This window comes from Triticum urartu, chromosome 1, assembly GCF_003073215.2.
Source record: "Triticum urartu cultivar G1812 chromosome 1, Tu2.1, whole genome shotgun sequence".
NCBI classification, from domain to species: domain Eukaryota; kingdom Viridiplantae; phylum Streptophyta; class Magnoliopsida; order Poales; family Poaceae; genus Triticum; species Triticum urartu.
In genome coordinates this window covers 3,468,522-3,485,950 of record NC_053022.1, presented here as the reverse complement: position 1 = coordinate 3,485,950, position 17,429 = coordinate 3,468,522, and the positions used below count along the sequence as shown (strand labels likewise).

The 17,429-nt window shown below is 48.8% G+C and overlaps 1 protein-coding gene across 1 annotated transcript; it reads right to left on the bottom strand.

Moving 5' to 3' along the window:
• Window positions 1–5,002: 5,002 nt before the first annotated feature.
• Window positions 5,003–5,512, bottom strand: LOC125540895. The gene has a single exon (XM_048704429.1). The coding sequence runs from the start codon at window positions 5,510–5,512 to the stop codon at window positions 5,003–5,005; it is 510 nt and encodes a 169-aa protein (XP_048560386.1).
• Window positions 5,513–17,429: the final 11,917 nt, after the last annotated feature.

The following is a 17,429-nucleotide window of genomic DNA, read 5'->3' as shown; positions in this document are numbered from 1 at the left end:
TTCGGAGCTATTTACAAAAGGAAGAATCTTCCTTACTGTCGGTGTCAAAACCGGCGGATCTCGGGTAGGGGGTCCCGAACTATGCGTCTAGGCGGATGGTAACAGGAGACAAGGGGCACGATGTTTTTACCCAGGTTCGGGCCCTCTCGATGGAGGTAAAACCCTACTCCTGCTTGATTAATATTGATGATATGGGTAGTACAAGAGTGGATCTACCACGAGATCAAGGAGGCTAAACCCTAGAAGCTAGCCTATGGTATGATTGTTGTTGTGATTGTTGTCCTACGGACTAAAACCCTCCAGTTTATATAGACACCGGAGAGGGCTAGGGTTACACAGAGTCAGTTACAATGGTAGGAGATCTACATATTCGTATTGCCAAGCTTGCCTTCCACGCCAAGGAAAGTCCCATCCGGACACGGGACGAAGTCTTCAATCTTGTATCTTCATAGTCTTGGAGTCCGGCCGATGATGATAGTCCGGCTATCCGGACACCCCCTAGTCCAGGACTCCCTCAGTAGCCCCTGAACCAGGCTTCAATGACGACGAGTCCGGCGCGCATATTGTCTTCGGCATTGCAAGGCGGGTTCCTCCTCCGAATAATTCATAGAAGATTGTGAACACCAGGATAGTGTCCGGCTCTGTAAAATAAATTCCACATACCACCGTAGAGAGAATAATATTTACACAAGTTCAATCTGCTGACGCATTTCATGCCGTGACGTCACACCGCTACCAAGCCTTTACTTGAATCGTTTTTATTATACCACCTCAGCGCGTTTAGCGAAGCGGTTTCCTTGGCACGTCTTGTCGAAGCAGAGATCGTGTTCCCCTTATTCCGGGATTCCCATCAATACGGACGTGGGTAACCCAACCGCGCCCGTCGCCACGCCCCCTCCATCGAAGGCGGGTTCCAAACGGTCATGGAGACGGCTCTTGGTATTCTCCTTCTTTATAATGAGACCCAGGCTCGTTCTTTTTCTTCAATCCTCAATCGAATCCGCCCCTCGCCCCGAGCTCCAACACTCAGGGCTCCAGATTCGAGCGCTTCGGAACTTCGACAATGTCCGGCTCCGACCTGCTGGGCCGGTGGATGCCCTCCTCCTTCACGGAGGAGGACGTGCTAAAGCTGAGAGAAGCCAGGTACTTAACCTACGAGATTTCGCATAGGCTTCCTGCCCAAGGGCAAGTCATTCCCACTCCCGAGCCAGCCGAGAGCATTGTGTTCATGTCTCACCTCCGTCGAGGTTTATGCTTCCCGATGGATCCCTTTGTGAGGGGGCTCATGTTTTACTATGGGTTGGAATTCCACGACTTGGCTCCGGAGTCCATCCTCCACATCTCATCATTCATTGTCATCTGCGAAGCCTTCCTCCGCACTACCCCCACTTCGGTTTGTGGCTCAAAACCTTCAACGTGGAGCCAAAGATGATCAAGGGGCGTCAAGCAGAATGCGGCGGGGTGGCTGTAAGCAAGAGGGCCGATGCTCCATGGCACAAGGGCTCTTTCCAGGAGGAGCTCGGTCTATGGCAACAGGAGTGGTTCTATATTACCGCTCCTAGGGGCGGCAGGCAGAAGCTGCCGCCCGTCTTATGCTCGGGCCCTCCACAACGTCTGATGTCATGGGTCAACAAAGGGCTTAACTGGGGGCCGTCAAAGGACGTACCCCTATTGCAGGGCCGGATTCGAGACCTCCAATAGAGGGAGATCAATCTGGTCATAGTGATGCAGGTTATGCTGATTCGGCGTCTTCTGCCCTGCAAACGTCGCCCCCTCCGCCTGTGGGAATTCAATCCAGAGGGGCCACGAGCTCTCCAACACTTCATGGGTACGACACCCGTGGAGATGTACAAATTGTTCTTCGGATCACAAGAAGTGTGTCCGGAATTGACCAAGGACGCCGGCTTAAGCTGCAATCGCCCGGATGCTCAAGTAAGTAGCCCTGTGTCCGGACATACATTTTGCTTGCATATTCTTGGATTTGCCGTTTAACCAATCGTCCTTTGAATAGGAGTGGATAGCGTAAGCAAAACTGATACGGTGTCCGGCCCCCCTCCCGGAGACCGCGTCGGACTCGGTGTTTGTCAAGATGCTGGAGGTTGTGCCTCCAGAGGAGGCCGAAGGGGAAAACAGAGAAACTACCGCCTCTACTAAGGAGGCTTTCGAGAAAGGGGGGATTGAGAATCCCTCCTTCCAGGGGGAGAAGAGGACCGCTTCCGAAGATCCGGAGGCTAAGGCCTCAAAGCGGGGGAAGAAATCTTCACCAGAGGGTCCTACGCCAGGGGAAACCCCGGCCGCACTATTTCCCCTAAGGAATCATCCCTCCAGCGAGCCGTAAGTAGAAAAAGGGGAGTTTTGTAATAATAGACAACCCTATTTTTTTTTGCTTCTGAGGATAAAGTTGTTATCTTGTAGTTCGGATCTCCGTCCTTCTCAGCTGAGCTCGTCCTCAGGGGACCTTCGTCCGGAGATGATGGAGAGCGAGACTCCTCCATCTGCCGCGCCATCAGGCGGGGCGGACGACCCTGAGGTGTCGTCGCAGAGGGTCTCCGCAAATCTGGTGGGGCCGGAGAGTTCGGCACCTACTGGTGTACGGCCGGGGGAGCTGAAGGGTCTGCTCGAGAGGGCGTCTATCTCAGAAGATCACCGCATATTGATAAATACGGTGATTGAAAGAATTTCGTCTGCTAAGGGCGGGTTGCATGATGCTGTCAGAAGTTTACTGGCGGGTTTTGAGGTACGTAAAAATGACATACCTTTTGACAGTTTTGCACATAGAGCGCGCCCTGTATAGATAGTAGCCCCTTAGACTCGGAATGTTGTCGAAAGCGACAGCGTGCTGAGGATAATAATCTCAGTTATGAATTCTCGCCTTTCCTATGCAGCTGGCGGATCGTCCGGTGGCCAGCCGGACTGATAGAGTTGCCGAGCTAAAGCGGCAACTTGATGTTGCGGATGCAGACATCGCGCTGGTCAATAAACGACTCGACGAGTCACAAGGTAGGTTGATTCTCCGTGGTCACCTAGGAAGGGAGCTGACGCCCACTTCTTACAATATGTATGCTTGATGCAGATGGTGCCGCTGCTGTGGAAGACCTTCGGGCAGAGCTTGCTCGAGCCAAGGAGCAGGCCAGAAGGAGTGATACGGCTGCCTCGAGGGCAGCCGAAGAGCTAAAAGCCGAAAAGGCTGCTCACTACTGAAGCAGGGAGGAGATGGCCGGAATGGCCGTGAAGCTGAAGGATGTTACTGACCACTATGAGGTTCTTGAAAAAGAGCGCCGAGCGGAGCAAGAGGACCTGAAGAAGGCCACCGCCGAAGCCAAGGATGCCCGTTCTGCACTGAGGGCTATAAAGGAGGAGCTGCGTCAGGCCGGAGACATTGCGGCTGGAAAGCCCTTTCTGCTGCGCAGGAAGTTCACAGATCCAAAGTATGCTCAGCTGGGCCAGCTGTGGGGTGCGGAGGATCCTTATCTGGATTTGGCGGCGAGTGCGGCGGATGTGGTTGTGCACTTCCGAAGCCAAAAGGATCACGAGATGGAAGAGCTATTTTGGTCTCAATTCCACAGTCCGGAGCGTCCACTTCCGTTGACCGATCGGTTGGCTGAGTGGGCTGAGCTGAATAGATTATCCGGATTTGCCATGACGGATGTGGTGGCTCATGTGTGGCCGGATAGGCCTAAGCCGAAGAGTTATTTTGGCTTATTGCAGCAGTTCCTTGGGGCGGTGCTTCATATCAAGGCGATGAAGCGGTCGGCGTGCATAGAGGGTGCGCGGATGGCTCTCGCCCGTGTCAAGACATACTGGGCGGAGATGGATGCCACTGATGTTGCCTCCCGGGGTTCGGACAAAAGCCGGTTACCCGCCGAGTACTATTTTGGGGAAGTCCTGCAGGGCGCTCGTTTGATAGAGTCGCAGTGCTCGAAAAATGTTATGTTCAAATGACATGTATGATTTGTGAAACCATATTTATAATATGAGTGCTTTTTATACTTGTGCGTTCAAGTGTTGAAATATCTCCTGTGCGGCCGTTAATGTATATGTGTATATAACCTAAAAGATGGCAGCCTTCGGCTTCAGCCCCCACGCACATGGTGCGGGGGTGTTTGCAAAAATAGCGCATTTTCACGCTTAATCCAACGTCTTGGTCCTGTGAAGGAGGTGGTAGTGTAGCAAACTAGGCAACGGGACTATAATGCTTTATCACCTTCACTTAGCCATAGGAGTTCGAAGGTGGGGCTACGATATAGCCCCTGGGGGCACCGCGCTCTCCGAATTCGGGGCGCGTATGTGCCTGACCGGGAAACGGTCCTTCGTCAAAGCGGAGGAATTCTAGACATTCCGGTAGTCGATCGAGTGGTTGACCAGTCTCTCGCTATATCATGACAGTCAGTTTTCGGCTTTCTCTACTGAGGTGCTCGCCCGGCCGAACCGGGGCACAATCGCAGTAGTTCTCCTGGTGCCGCGCTAGCCGATGATACGGAACGTAAGGCAGCAAAACACAGGAGCCGGGCAAACCCAACATTTGACCAAAGACATGATTCGGAGCTAATGCATATAAGGCCTAACTCGAGACGCCGAACACTACCTAAGGTATTCGGTCTTTATGATAACAGGCAGAACGATGCCCTAAGCCCCTCGTGTCCAGGTACGGGCGAAAATTTCTGACACGGCCGATGCCGAAACGCCAGCCTCCTCATCGGTTATGGTAAGAAACCGGGGGATGTGGATCAACAAGAGACAGTAAGAAAGGTTTACGCAGGGTCTTAATCTGAAAAGAATCCTTGCAACGGGTCCCTGCTGCACGTCTGCGCCTGTGTCTCCGTTGTGCTGTATCCTGGATGGGTGTAGCACACTGTTCATCTGTAAAAGAGAAGAACTTAGTTTGGAAAGATATCATGCGAGCAATGTATTAAAATAGAGCGTGAAAAAAGAAATGAATGAAGTTGAGCTTTTATTGGTTCTCATTGTTCATGCTCACAGCCCCTTGTAAAGGGGTGTGCGGCTAGGAAGCCCCTACTTTATTTAAGCCGGACTCGCCTAGCCATGTCCGGGGTCTTAAGCGACCTTTCAAAGAGATAATGCCGCGTGGACCGGGCATTTTAAGTGTAAGAGACGCGTAATGCAGTATTGCATTGAAGCGGGCGAAAGCTTCAGGTTCCAATAGTGCTTGATGGCTACTTTTAAATGGGGCGATATGGAAGATTAGCTTTTCGCGACGGAAGTTATCGGATGAACCGAACACAACTTCTAGTAGTAAGGACCCTGTGCAATTGGCGTAAGGGCCTGGCGTCACTCCTTTGAAGGAAGTGCTGCTATGGCGAATTTTGGTCGGGTCTATCCCCATCCTGCGGATTGTGTCCGGATATAGCAGGTTTAAGTCACTACCGCCATCCATTAGGACTTGTGTAAATTGTAGTCCGTCGATTATAAGATCCAATATCAAAGCAGTCCATCCTGCGTTCCGAATGTTTCTGGAGTAATCCAGATGGTCGAAAGTAATTGGTTGTGACATCCAATATCGGGATTCCGCTGGGGTGGACCGTGCGGCGTGTACTTTAGTAGGTGCCGCACTATTGTTCCGTATTATCACGTGAAGTGAGTTTACTGTTTTGACTTCTTATGGCAAAGTCTTTTGTTTTCCGGCGCCCTGCTTGTGGGGTTCGTCATCATCTCCGCTTGGTGTGTCGAGCCCCTTGTGTCCAGCGCTCTATTTGAAGACCCAACAATCTCGGTGGGTATGGTTTGCAGGCTTCTCGGGGGTACTGTGGATTTGACATATCCTGTCCAAAATTTTGTTTAGGTTGGATAGCTCGTCACTGTTGTCTTTAAGAGGCAGTGTTTTGTTGTTCGGCCGAGACCTTTTGAATCCGGCGTTGACCTCTATGTTCTTTGGGCCGTTTTCTTTACTCCGGCGCTGATCCTTTCTGCGTCGTGATTTCCCATTTCCATCTCTGACCTCGGATGTACTTGGGTCGCTGGTGCTGCATCTTGCCAGCCAGCTATCTTCTCCCGCGCAAAAGCGGGTCATGAGGCTCGTTAGCGCGGCCATTGTTCTTGGTTTTTCCTGGCCGAGGTGTCTGGCGAGCCATTTGTCTCGGACGTTATGTTTAAAAGCTGCTAAGGCTTCGGTGTCTGGACAGTCGACTATTTGGTTCTTTTTGGTGAGGAACCTGTTCCAGAATTTGCATGCTGACTCTCCGGGCTGTTGAGTTATGTGACTTAAATCGTCTGCATCCGGAGGGCGGACATAAGTCCCCTGAAAATTTGCTCTAAACGCATCCTCGAGTTCTTCCCAACTTCCAATGGTATTTTCTGGGAGGCTTTTGAGCCAATGCTGAGCTGGCCCTTTGAGCTTGAGGGGTAGGTATTTTATGGCATGGAGATCATCTCCTCTTGCCATGTGTATGTGTAGGATGTAATCCTCAATCCAGACTTCGGGGTCTGTTGTTCCGTCATATGCCTCTATGTTTACGGGTTTGAATCCCGCTGGAAATTCATGATCAAGTACCTCATCGGTGAAACATAGTGGGTGTGCGGCGCCCCTGTATTTAGGTGTGCCGTTATCTTCGAACACTCGGCGTGTTGTGTTGCTCTCTAGAGGCCTCTTTTTTGGCCCGTAAATGGACCTGACCGGGCCATCCTTTTTGCGAGGATCTTTATGTGTATCATGTGCCGGCTTGTGTGCGGCGCTGCTTGCCGTTCTTAGCCTGTCATCTGGTCATCTATCCGGCCAGGCGGCCTCTTTGCTTTTTGATTCTGGTGGCTCTACGGCCTCCTCGTCGAATTCGGGCAACAGCTTGCACTTCGGATAGCTCTTTGCTTGATGATTATTGCCGTATTTGTCTGCGGTCTTGAGTACTTTGTTCCATCTCATTATGAGTACGTCTTCCGCTGTTTTGAGCTTCCGCTTCTGCTTCTTCAAACTTCTTGCAGTGGCGACGAGCCTTTTGTGAAGGCTCTTATGCTCCGGTGATGTGTCTGGCGTGAGATCGTCTGGACTGTTGTTTTCGCCGGGGATGGGTTGCTTGTCCAATTCATCCTGTTCGGATGGTTGCTTGGTTGCATGTTCGTCCTCCACTAGTTCGCCCTACTCTACGGCTAGGTCGTTATGGGTGCTGTTGTTGTCGAGGCGGGACTTTGGGTGGCGCTTGCGTCGCCGTTTTGGTTGCTTCGCCTCGTCCCGTTGTTCCTCGTTATCGCTTCCTTTTGGTGTATCCACAATGTATATGTCATGAGTTGAGGTGGCTTTCCAGTGCCCTGTAGGCGCAGGTTCTTGGTCGTCTTCGGCATCGTCGTCCATACCGTCGGTGTCTTCGGAGTCGAAATCTAGCATGTCGGTTGAATCATCGACAGTGGCTACAAAGTGGGTGGTGGGTGGGCTTTGAATTTCTTTGTTGTCCGCATCCCAACCCTCCTGACCGCAATTCGGCCAGGGCTCTCCTGATAGAGAGAGATACCTTATCGAATTCAGAATGTCGCCAAAAGGTGAGTGTTGAAAGATGTCCGTGGCGCCCAATCAGATTCGATTGGAGGGGGCGCAGGAGGTTCAGAGTCCGGCGAGGAGTCTGGCACCTCGGAGTCACGAGCGTCGCAAGGGACAAGGTCAGTATTCGGCTCCATCGCCGTAGAGGTTGCAGCCCCCGAGGCGGTGTCTAGCCACCCATCCTCGATCTGCGCGGTCGGCTCCGAATTAAGGATGAGAGCGGACTCATGTACGGCTTCCAAGGCACTGTCCGGCGGCAGAGCTAAATCATGCCCATCGAGACAGTGCGGCGCGCTCGGCTGTGGCTCGAATCCATCGGAGATCAAGTCTCCGCGGATGTCAGCCGTGAAGTTTAAGCTTCCAAATCTGACCTGATGGCCAGGGGCGTAGCTTTCGATCTGCTCCACATGGCCAAGCGAATTGGCCCGCAGTGCAAAGCCGCCGAACACGAAGATCTGTCCTGGGAGAAAAGCCTCACCGTGGACTGCGTCGTTGTTGATGATCGAAGGAGCTATCAAGCCTATCGGTGACGACACAGAGGAACTCTCAATGAAAGCACCAATGTCGGTGTCAAAACCGGCGGATCTCGGGTAGGGGCTCCCGAACTATGCGTCTAGGCGGATAGTAACAGGAGACAAGGGGCACGATGTTTTTACCCAGGTTCGGGCCCTCTCGATGGAGGTAAAACCCTACTCCTGCTTGATTAATATTGATGATATGGGTAGTACAAGAGTGGATCTACCACGAGATCAAGGAGGCTAAACCCTAGAAGCTAGCCTATGGTATGATTGTTGTTGTGATTGTTGTCCTACGGACTAAAACCCTCCGATTTATGTAGACACCGGAGAGGGCTAGGGTTACACAGAGTCGGTTACAATGGTAGGAGATCTACATATCCATATTGCCAAGCTTGCCTTCCACGACAAGGAAAGTCCCATCCAGACACGGGACGAAGTCTTCAATCTTGTATCTTCATAGTCTTGGAGTCCGGCCGATGATGATAGTCCGGCTATCCGGACACCCCCTAGTCCAGGACTCCCTCACTTACTCTTCGTCAATACACATGGAGTTCAAGTTGAACTCCATGGAAGGCAAGAGCTCACTTCCTCTCCTCGGAGGTGGATGGAAGAGCTCTCCGATAGCTTTGGCACCCGGCGTGGCACCGGCGGCTCCAGTGGGGGCAATCTCTGTGAAGAACTCGAGCCCGAACGGGGCTGGAATCAACTTCCACATCCGCCGATATCTGAGCGGGAGAAGTCTTGATCTGAGGCGATTTGCGGCACGACACATCAACCTTGGTGACCTTGGTGGTGATTTTCTTTACCCTCTTTGGCGGCTGGCGCTGGATTAGGGACCACCGACCCCCGGCTAGCAGCGCGCCTAAGGGGGCGCTGTTCCAGAACTGGCTCGGGGGCTTGAGACCTAGCCGCAAGCCACTCTTCCTCGAGCTCTGCCACTTCGTCAATCTCCTCCTCCTCCTGAAGCTTCGTTGTCGTTATGGCTAAGGCATGAAGTCGAGCAAGGTTATCCCCGGTAAGCTCTTCCCCGGTAACCCCTTCCGTAGCTTGCACCTTGCTGCCACTATGAGAAGAACTCTCATCCTCAGCTTTCCCCTTGCCCTTCCCAGCCTTCGCGCCCCTTGCTATCTCTGCATGGCGGGCGGCTTTGTCCTCCTTGACCCTCCTTAAGATATATGCGACCTCCATAGAGGAGATGCATTTGTACATAATAGTCTCAACCTTGGTGGCCTTCTCCACCAGGGTGCTCGACCATTGGAGCTCTTCATCGAGGGTGGGAAGTCGCCAATCACCTGCCGCCCCTTGAGCATTGCAATCTGGCATCCATTTAATTATCTGATGCCGGGCTGAATTGACGTTCAGAGGGATAACAGTTGTCGGGAGCTTGAACAGCTCGAAGCGGCCATTTGTCGCACAAACAGGGAGGGCCATAAAAAGACAAGTTGTTAGCCAATCTTGGGAGCAACCTCATCCTGTCCCCAGCATCACCATACAAGGTGGGTCTATCCCTCTCCTGCAACGGCGAAATGCGACGGAGAATAAAATCTGCTCCCACATGCTCAATGGTTAGCTCGACAGCCTTCAAACTAGTAATCCTGTTAATTTCCAGGCGTATCCTATCTTTAGTGAGGCCATGAGAGCTCCATTCCTTGCTGCACTCAACACATTCCTTCCGTGCTTCACACAAATTAGGAGCTTCCTCATCTTGAATCCAACACCAATCCCCTCTCCATTCATCCCACCTCTTGTGCTGCCTCCCAAGGATATAATCCCAGAGTTTCCTCGCCATCCGTGGCATCCAAGAAATGTTCCCGGTGCGGTGGCCCTAGTTCTCCTCCCGTAGAACAAAATTATGTCGGAATAGATCCACATTGGGGGTGACTCCGATGAAATTCTCACACAAGTGCGCGAAAATGACCATGGTCGCCATTGCATTCTTCGTGAAGTCAAGGAGGTGGAATCCATAGATGGTCATGATCGCCACAAAGATTTCAAAGCAGGGGGACAGAGGCCACTGATAAATTAAACACACAAGAAACGATACTAGTCTGGTGGATCTTCCTTCCCCTCCGCCAAAACATTAGGCACTCCGTGCCCTTTCACAACGGGCCTCCCCATAGATACCCATACCTTGCTTGAAGAACTGGGCCGCTCAGGTTCGACGGAAGGAAGATGACGTCTCCCCTTGGCTACCCTCTTGCTCCCCTCACTAGTAGAAAACAGGGCTATGGTCCAGGCCGGCTCAGCCCATTAGTCCCGGTTCAGTGTAGAACCGGGACTAATGTGGGCATTGGTCCCGGTTCGTGAGCCTAGGGGGCCGGTCGGGCCACGTGGGCCATTGGTCCCGGTTCGTCTGGACCTTTTGGTCCCGGTTGGTGGGACGAACCGGGACCAATGGGCCTCGCTCCTGGCCCACCACCATTGGTCCCGGTTGGTGGCCTGAACCGGGACCAAAGGCTCCCCTTTAGTCCCGGTTCTTGCCACAAACCGGGACCAATGAGGTGCCTATATATACCCTCGCCCACGAGCAGAGCACTCTAGTGCTCTGTTTTTCTCTGGCCGGCGAGGGGAGGGGTTTGTGGTGCTCTAGCTCACCTCCTATGCACATGAGGTGTTTGATGGAATGCCCGAGCCACACTACTTAAACTTTCTCCTCTTGAAGCTCGACCTCCAAGATCCATTTTCCTCGAGATTTGTCTAGATTTAGCGGTCCGTCACGCCCCGTCCCCGTCTTCACCGCCGTCGATCACCCGCGCTGATCTCATCACGGACACCACCGTGGTGAGCGTCTTGTTCTTATCTTCTTTCTGAAAGGAAAAATATTCTTACTTGTCTGTTTAGATATATACTTGTATCATTTTCTTACATTTATTATTGCATCTTATATAGTGCGATGGTTTTGGTATCCGCCCCCGTCGGCCCTTGTCCTGTCTATGATTCGGATTTGGTATGTATATTATCTTCATAACTATTGGTTCCTTTATTGTTTATGAAAATTATGCCGACCAACGTGACATAGATTTTATTTATCTAGGATGTATGTGAATCGGAAATGCCAACTGACCCTATTGTCGAGAGGTTAAATTTAGTTGAAGAAGAAAACAATTTGTTGAAGGAAAAAATAAAAAAAATTGAGGAGGAGAAGATGATATTGGAGTTGCATGTTGCGGATGTCGTCGATGATCACAAGATCAAGATGGATGCAATGCGCTTGAAGATTAGAAAGATTAGAAAATATGCCATTCATACCAAGGCTTGGTATCATTATGCCGTTGGATTAATTGTTACCTTGGTTGCGATTATGATCGCATTTGTTTTCGCATTGAAATGTTTTACATAGTTTCAATGTATGGTTTAATTAATTAGATGCTCTGGAGAGCTATATGTTGTTAGATGAGAACTATGTATGCACTTTGGTTTTAATGTGATGATGAACTTCTATTAATTTGGACACTTAATTATATATAATGCACGTAGATGAACCGGCAATGGATGTACGGTGACAGACACACCCGCGAGTACATTAAGGGCGTGCATGAGTTTCTCGATGCGGCTGAGGCAAACAAGCAGAATGGTTTTATGTGTTGTCCATGCACTGAATGTGGGAATACGAGGTCTTACTCTAACCGGAAAATCCTTCACTCCCACCTGCTTTACAAGGGTTTCATGCCACACTATAATGTTTGGACGAGGCACGGAGAAATAGGGGTTATGATGGAAGACGACGAAGAAGAAGAGTACGATGACAACTATGTGCCCCCTGAATACGGTGATGCTGCAACGGGGGGAGCTGGTGAAGACCAAGAGGAACCAGACGATGTGCCCAATGATGCTGCCACGGGTGAAGCTGCTGAAGATCAAGAGGAACCAGACGATGTGCCCGATGATGATGATCTCCGCCGGGTCATTGTCGATGCAAGGACGCAATGCATTAGTTAAAAGGAGAAGCTGAAGTTCGATCGCATGTTAGAGGATCACAAAAAGGGTTATACCCCAATTGCGAAGATGGCAACAAAAATCTCGGTACCTTACTGGAATTGCTGCAGTGGAAGGCAGAGAATGCTGTGGCTGACAAAGGATTTGAGAAGCTACTGAAAATATTGAAGAAGAAGCTTCCAAACGATAAAGAATTGCCCGACAGTACATACGCAGCAAAGAAGGTCGTATGCCCTCTAGGATTGGAGGTGGAGAAGATACATGCATGCCCTAATGACTGCATCCTCTACCGCGCTGCATACAAGGATCTGAACGCATGCCCGGTATGCGGTGCGTTGCGGTATAAGATCAGACGAGATGACCCTGGTGATGTTGATGTTGGGTTTCATAGTAATTTCAAAAAAATTCCTACGCACACGCAAGATCATGTGATGCATAGCAACGAGAGGGGAGAGTGTTGTCTACGTACCAACGCAGACCGACTGCGGAAGCGATCACACAACGTAGAGGAAGTAGTCGTACGTCTTCACGATCCAACCGATCAAGCACCAAAACTACGGCACCTCCGAGTTCGAGCACACGTTCAGCTCGATGACGATCCCCGGACTCCGATCCAGCAAAGTGTCGGGGAAGAGTTCCGTCAGCACGACGGCGTGGTGACGATCTTGATGTACTACAGCAGCAGGGCTTCGCCTAAACTCCGCTACAGTATTATCGAGGTATATGGTGGCAGGGGGCACGGCACTCGGCTAAGGAATAGATCACGTGGATCAACTTGTCTGTCTAGAAGTGTCCCCTGCCTCCGTATATAAAGGAGTAGAGGGGGGAGGCTGGCCGGCCAAGGAGGAGGCGCCAGGAGAGTCCTACTCCCTCTGGGAGTAGGATTCCCCCCCCCCCCAATCCTAGTTGGAATAGGATTCGCGGAGGGGGAAAAGAGGAGGAGGGGGCCGGCCACCTCTCCTAGTACTAATAGGACTAGGGGAAGGGGGGAGGCGTGCAGCCCATCTAGGGCAGCCCCTTCTCTTTTCCACTAAGGCCCACTATGGCCCATTTAGCTCCCGGGGGGTTCCGGTAACCCTCCCGGTACTCCGGTAAAATCCCGATTTCACCCGGAACACTTCCGATGTCCAAACATAGGCTTCCAATATATCAATCTTTACGTCTCGACCCTTTCGAGACTCCTCGTCATGTCCGTGATCACATCCGGGACTCCGAACAACCTTCGGTACATCAAAATGCATAAACTCATAATATAACTGTCACCGTAACCTTAAGCGTGCGGACCCTACGGGTTCGAGAACAATGTAGACATGACCGAGACACGTCTCCGGTCAATAACCAATAGCGGGACCTGGATGCCCATATTGGCTCCTACATATTCTACGAAGATCTTTATCGGTCAGACCGCATAACAACATACGTTGTTCCCTTTGTCATCGGTATGTTACTTGCCCGAGATTCGATCATCGGTATCCAATACCTATTTCAATCTCGATACTGGCAAGTCTCTTTACTCGTTCCGTAATACATCATCTCGCAACTAACTAATTAGTTGCAATGCTTGCAAGGCTTATGTGATGTGTATTACCGAGAGGGCCCAGAGATACCTCTCCGACAACCGGAGTGACAAATCCTAATCTCGAAATACGCCAACCAAACATCTACCTTTGGAGACACCTGTAATGCTCCTTTATAATCACCCAGTTACGTTGTGACGTTTGGTAGCACCCAAAGTGTTCCTCCGGCAAACGGGAGTTGCATAATCTCATAGTCATAGGAACATGTATAAGTCATGAAGAAAGCAATAGCAACATACTAAACGATCGTATGCTAAGCTAATGGAATGGGTCATGTCAATCAGATCATTCAACTAATGATGTGATCCCGTTAATCAAATAACAACTTTTTGTCCATGGTTAGGAAACATAACCATCTTTGATTAACGAGCTAGTCAAGTAGAGGCATACTAGTGACACTCTGTTTGTCTATGTATTCACACATGTATTATGTTTCCGGTTAATACAATTCTAGCATGAATAATAAACATTTATCATGAAATAAGGAAATAAATAATAACTATATTGTTGCCTCTAGGGCATATTTCCTTCAGTTGACGGCGAGCCCCTCAGGAAGAGGGTTCCTGCGAAGGTGATGTGGTATGCTCCTATAATACCACGGTTGAAACGTCTGTTCAGAAACGAAGAGCATGCCAAGTTGATGCGATGGCACAGTGAGAACCGAAAGAAAGATGGGAAGTTGAGAGCACCCGCTGACGGGTCGCAGTGGAGAAAAATCGAGAGAAAGTACTGGGATGGGTTTGCAAAGGACCCAAGGAATGTATGGTTTGCTTTAAGCGTGAATGGCATTAATCCTTTCGGGGAGCAGAGCAGCAATCACAGCACCTGGCCCGTGACTCTATGTATGTATAACCTTCCTCCTTGGATGTGCATGAAGCGGAAGTTCATTATGATGCCAGTTCTCATCCAAGGCCCTAAGCAACCCGGCAACGAAATTGATGTGTACCTAAGGCCATTAGTTGAAGAACTTTTACAGCTATGGAATGGAAACGGTGTACGTACGTGGGATGAGCACACACAGGAGGAATTTAACCTTAAGGCGTTGCTGTTCGTGACCATCAACGATTGGCCCGCTCTCAGTAACCTTTCAGGACAGACAAACAAAGGATACCACGCATGCACGCACTGTTTAGATGACACTGAAAGTATATACCTGGACAAATGCGGGAAGAATGTGTACCTGGGCCATCGTCGATTTCTTCCGACCAACCATCAATGTCGAAAGAAAGGCAAGCATTTCAAAGGCGAGGCAGATCACCGGAAGAAGCCCGGCATGCGCACCGGTGTTCACGTGCTTGCTATGGTCAATGATTTACACTACGTAATCTTTGGAAAGGGTCCCGGTGGACTAGCTGTTCCGAATGACGCTGAGGGACACGCACCCATGTGGAAGAAGAAATCTATATTTTGGGACCTACCCTACTGGAAAGACCTAGAGGTCCGCTCCTCAATCGACGTGATGCACGTGACGAAGAACCTTTGCGTGAACCTGCTAGGCTTCTTGGGCGTGTATGGGAAGACAAAAGATACACCCGAGGCACGAGAGGACCTGCAACGTTTGCACGAAAAAGACGGCATGCCTCCGAAGCAGTATAAAGGTCCTGCCAGCTACGCTCTTACGAAAGAAGAGAAAGAAATCTTCTTTGAATGCCTGCTCAGTATGAAGGTCACGACTGGCTTCTCGTCGAATATAAAGGGAATAATAAATATGCCAGAGAAAAAGTTTCAGAACCTAAAGTCTCATGACTGCCACGTGATTATGACACAACTGCTTCCGGTTGCATTGAGGGGGCTTCTACCGGAAAACGTTCGATTAGCCATTGTGAAGCTATGTGCATTCCTCGATGCAATCTCTCAGAAGGTGATCGATCCAGAAATCGTACCAAGGCTAAGGAGTGATGTGGCGCAATGTCTTGTCAGTTTCGAGCTGGTGTTCTACACAATATGTTCCCTTTTGAGAGGTTCATGGGAGTCCTAAAGAAATATGTCCGTAACCGCGCTAGGCCAGAAGGAAGCATCTCCATGGGCCATCAAACAGAGGATGTTATCGGGTTTTGTGTTGACTTCATTCCTGGCCTTAACAAGATAGGTCTCCCTAAATCGCGGTATGAGGGGAGACTGACTGGAAAAGGCACTCTGGGAAGAGACTCAATAATATGCAGGGACGGATATTCTTGGTCTCAAGCACACTACACAGTTCTACAGAACTCTACCTTGGTGACCCCGTATGTCGATGAACACAAGAACAGTCTGTGCTCCAAACACCCGGAGCAGTGCGACGACTGGATTACATGTGAACACATCAGGACTTTCAGCAGTTGGTTGGAAACACGTCTCAGAGGTGACAACACTGTTTGTGATGAGTTGTACTTGTTGTCTAGGGGACCATCTTTGACTGTATTGACTTACAAAGGATACGAGATAAATGGGAATGCATTTTACACGATCGCCCAAGATCAAAAGAGCACCAACCAAAACAGCGGTGTCCGCTTTGATGCAGCAACCGAGAGCGGAAAGGACACATATTATGGTTACATAGTGGACATATGGGAACTTGACTACGGACCTGATTTTAAGGTCCCTTTGTTTAAGTGCAAATGGGTCAATCTGTTAGGCGGCGGGGTACAGGTAGACCCACAGTACGGAATGACAACAGTTGATCTGAAAAATCTTGGGTACACTGACGAACCGTTCGTCCTAGCCAATGATGTGGCACAGGTTATCTATGTGAAGGACATGTCTACCAAACCGAGAAAAAGAAAAGATAAGGAAGCGAATACATCATAGGATGAGCCAAAGCGCCACATAGTTCTTTCAGGAAAAAGGGACATCCTGGGAGTGGACGGCAAGACAGACATGTCTGAAGATTATGAAAAGTTTCATGAAATTCCTCCCTTCAATGTCAAGGCTGACCCAAGCATCCTGATAAACAATGAAGATTATCCATGGTTACGGCGCAATAAGCAAATGACACAAGCGAAGAAAAAGTGAAGACTTTCTCCCGCAATAAGCAAATGCTATTGGGTGAAATTATGATACCATCCCAACTTTCAACTTTTTCAGAGTTCATTTGAAATGCTTTCATGTCTTATGGTTCGAAACTTTGATACTTCGAAAGTGATTGTCCATTTTGTACACGAAGTGCATCAAGTTTTTGTCGTAACCCTCTCCACTTTTTGGAACATGCTATGTGGGTGAAATGATGATACCATGCCAACTTTCAACCTTTTCAGAGTTCATTTTGAAATGCTTTCCAATTTCAGAGTCATTTAGCTCAAAGAATGAATTAATAGCAAACAGAATGAACTACAAAACTTTTATGAAAATAAAAACAATCAATTAAAATATTATGTTATGATCAACTAAAATAAAACTATAATATTCTTCAATAGCAAAAAGAATATAATTTGTGTGACCTAAAATCAAACTATAAGTATTTAATTGTAAGTATAAATAAAAAATAAATAGCAAAGAAGAAAAAAATTCTAATTTTATAGTAAAGTTATTCATAAACTAGTGATTCACACAAATTTTTAAAAATTCAAATTTAAACTATTTAAAAGTTAAAACGAATGGCACTAACAGAAAGTTTATAATTTTTGTGACCTAAAAGCAAAAAGAAATCACTAAAAAACTGTAAGTGTTTAGTTTTAAGTAGAAATAAAAAATAAATAGAAAAAAAATCTAATTTTATAGTAAAGTTATTCATAAACTAGTGATTCACACAAATTTTTAAAAATTCAAATTTAAACTATTTAAAATTTAAAACTAATGGCACTAACAGAAAATTTATAATTTTTGTGACCTAAAAGCAAAAAGAAATCACTAAAAAACTGTAAGTATTTAGTTTTAAGTAGAAATAAAAAAATAGAAAACCAAAAAAATATAGAAATAAAAAAGAAAAAACCAAAAAAA

What these genes read in the sequence shown, in the direction of transcription:
- LOC125540895 (XM_048704429.1), bottom strand. Translation starts at nt 5,512, where the DNA reads ATGTCACAACCAATTACTTTCGACCATCTGGATTACTCCAGAAACATT.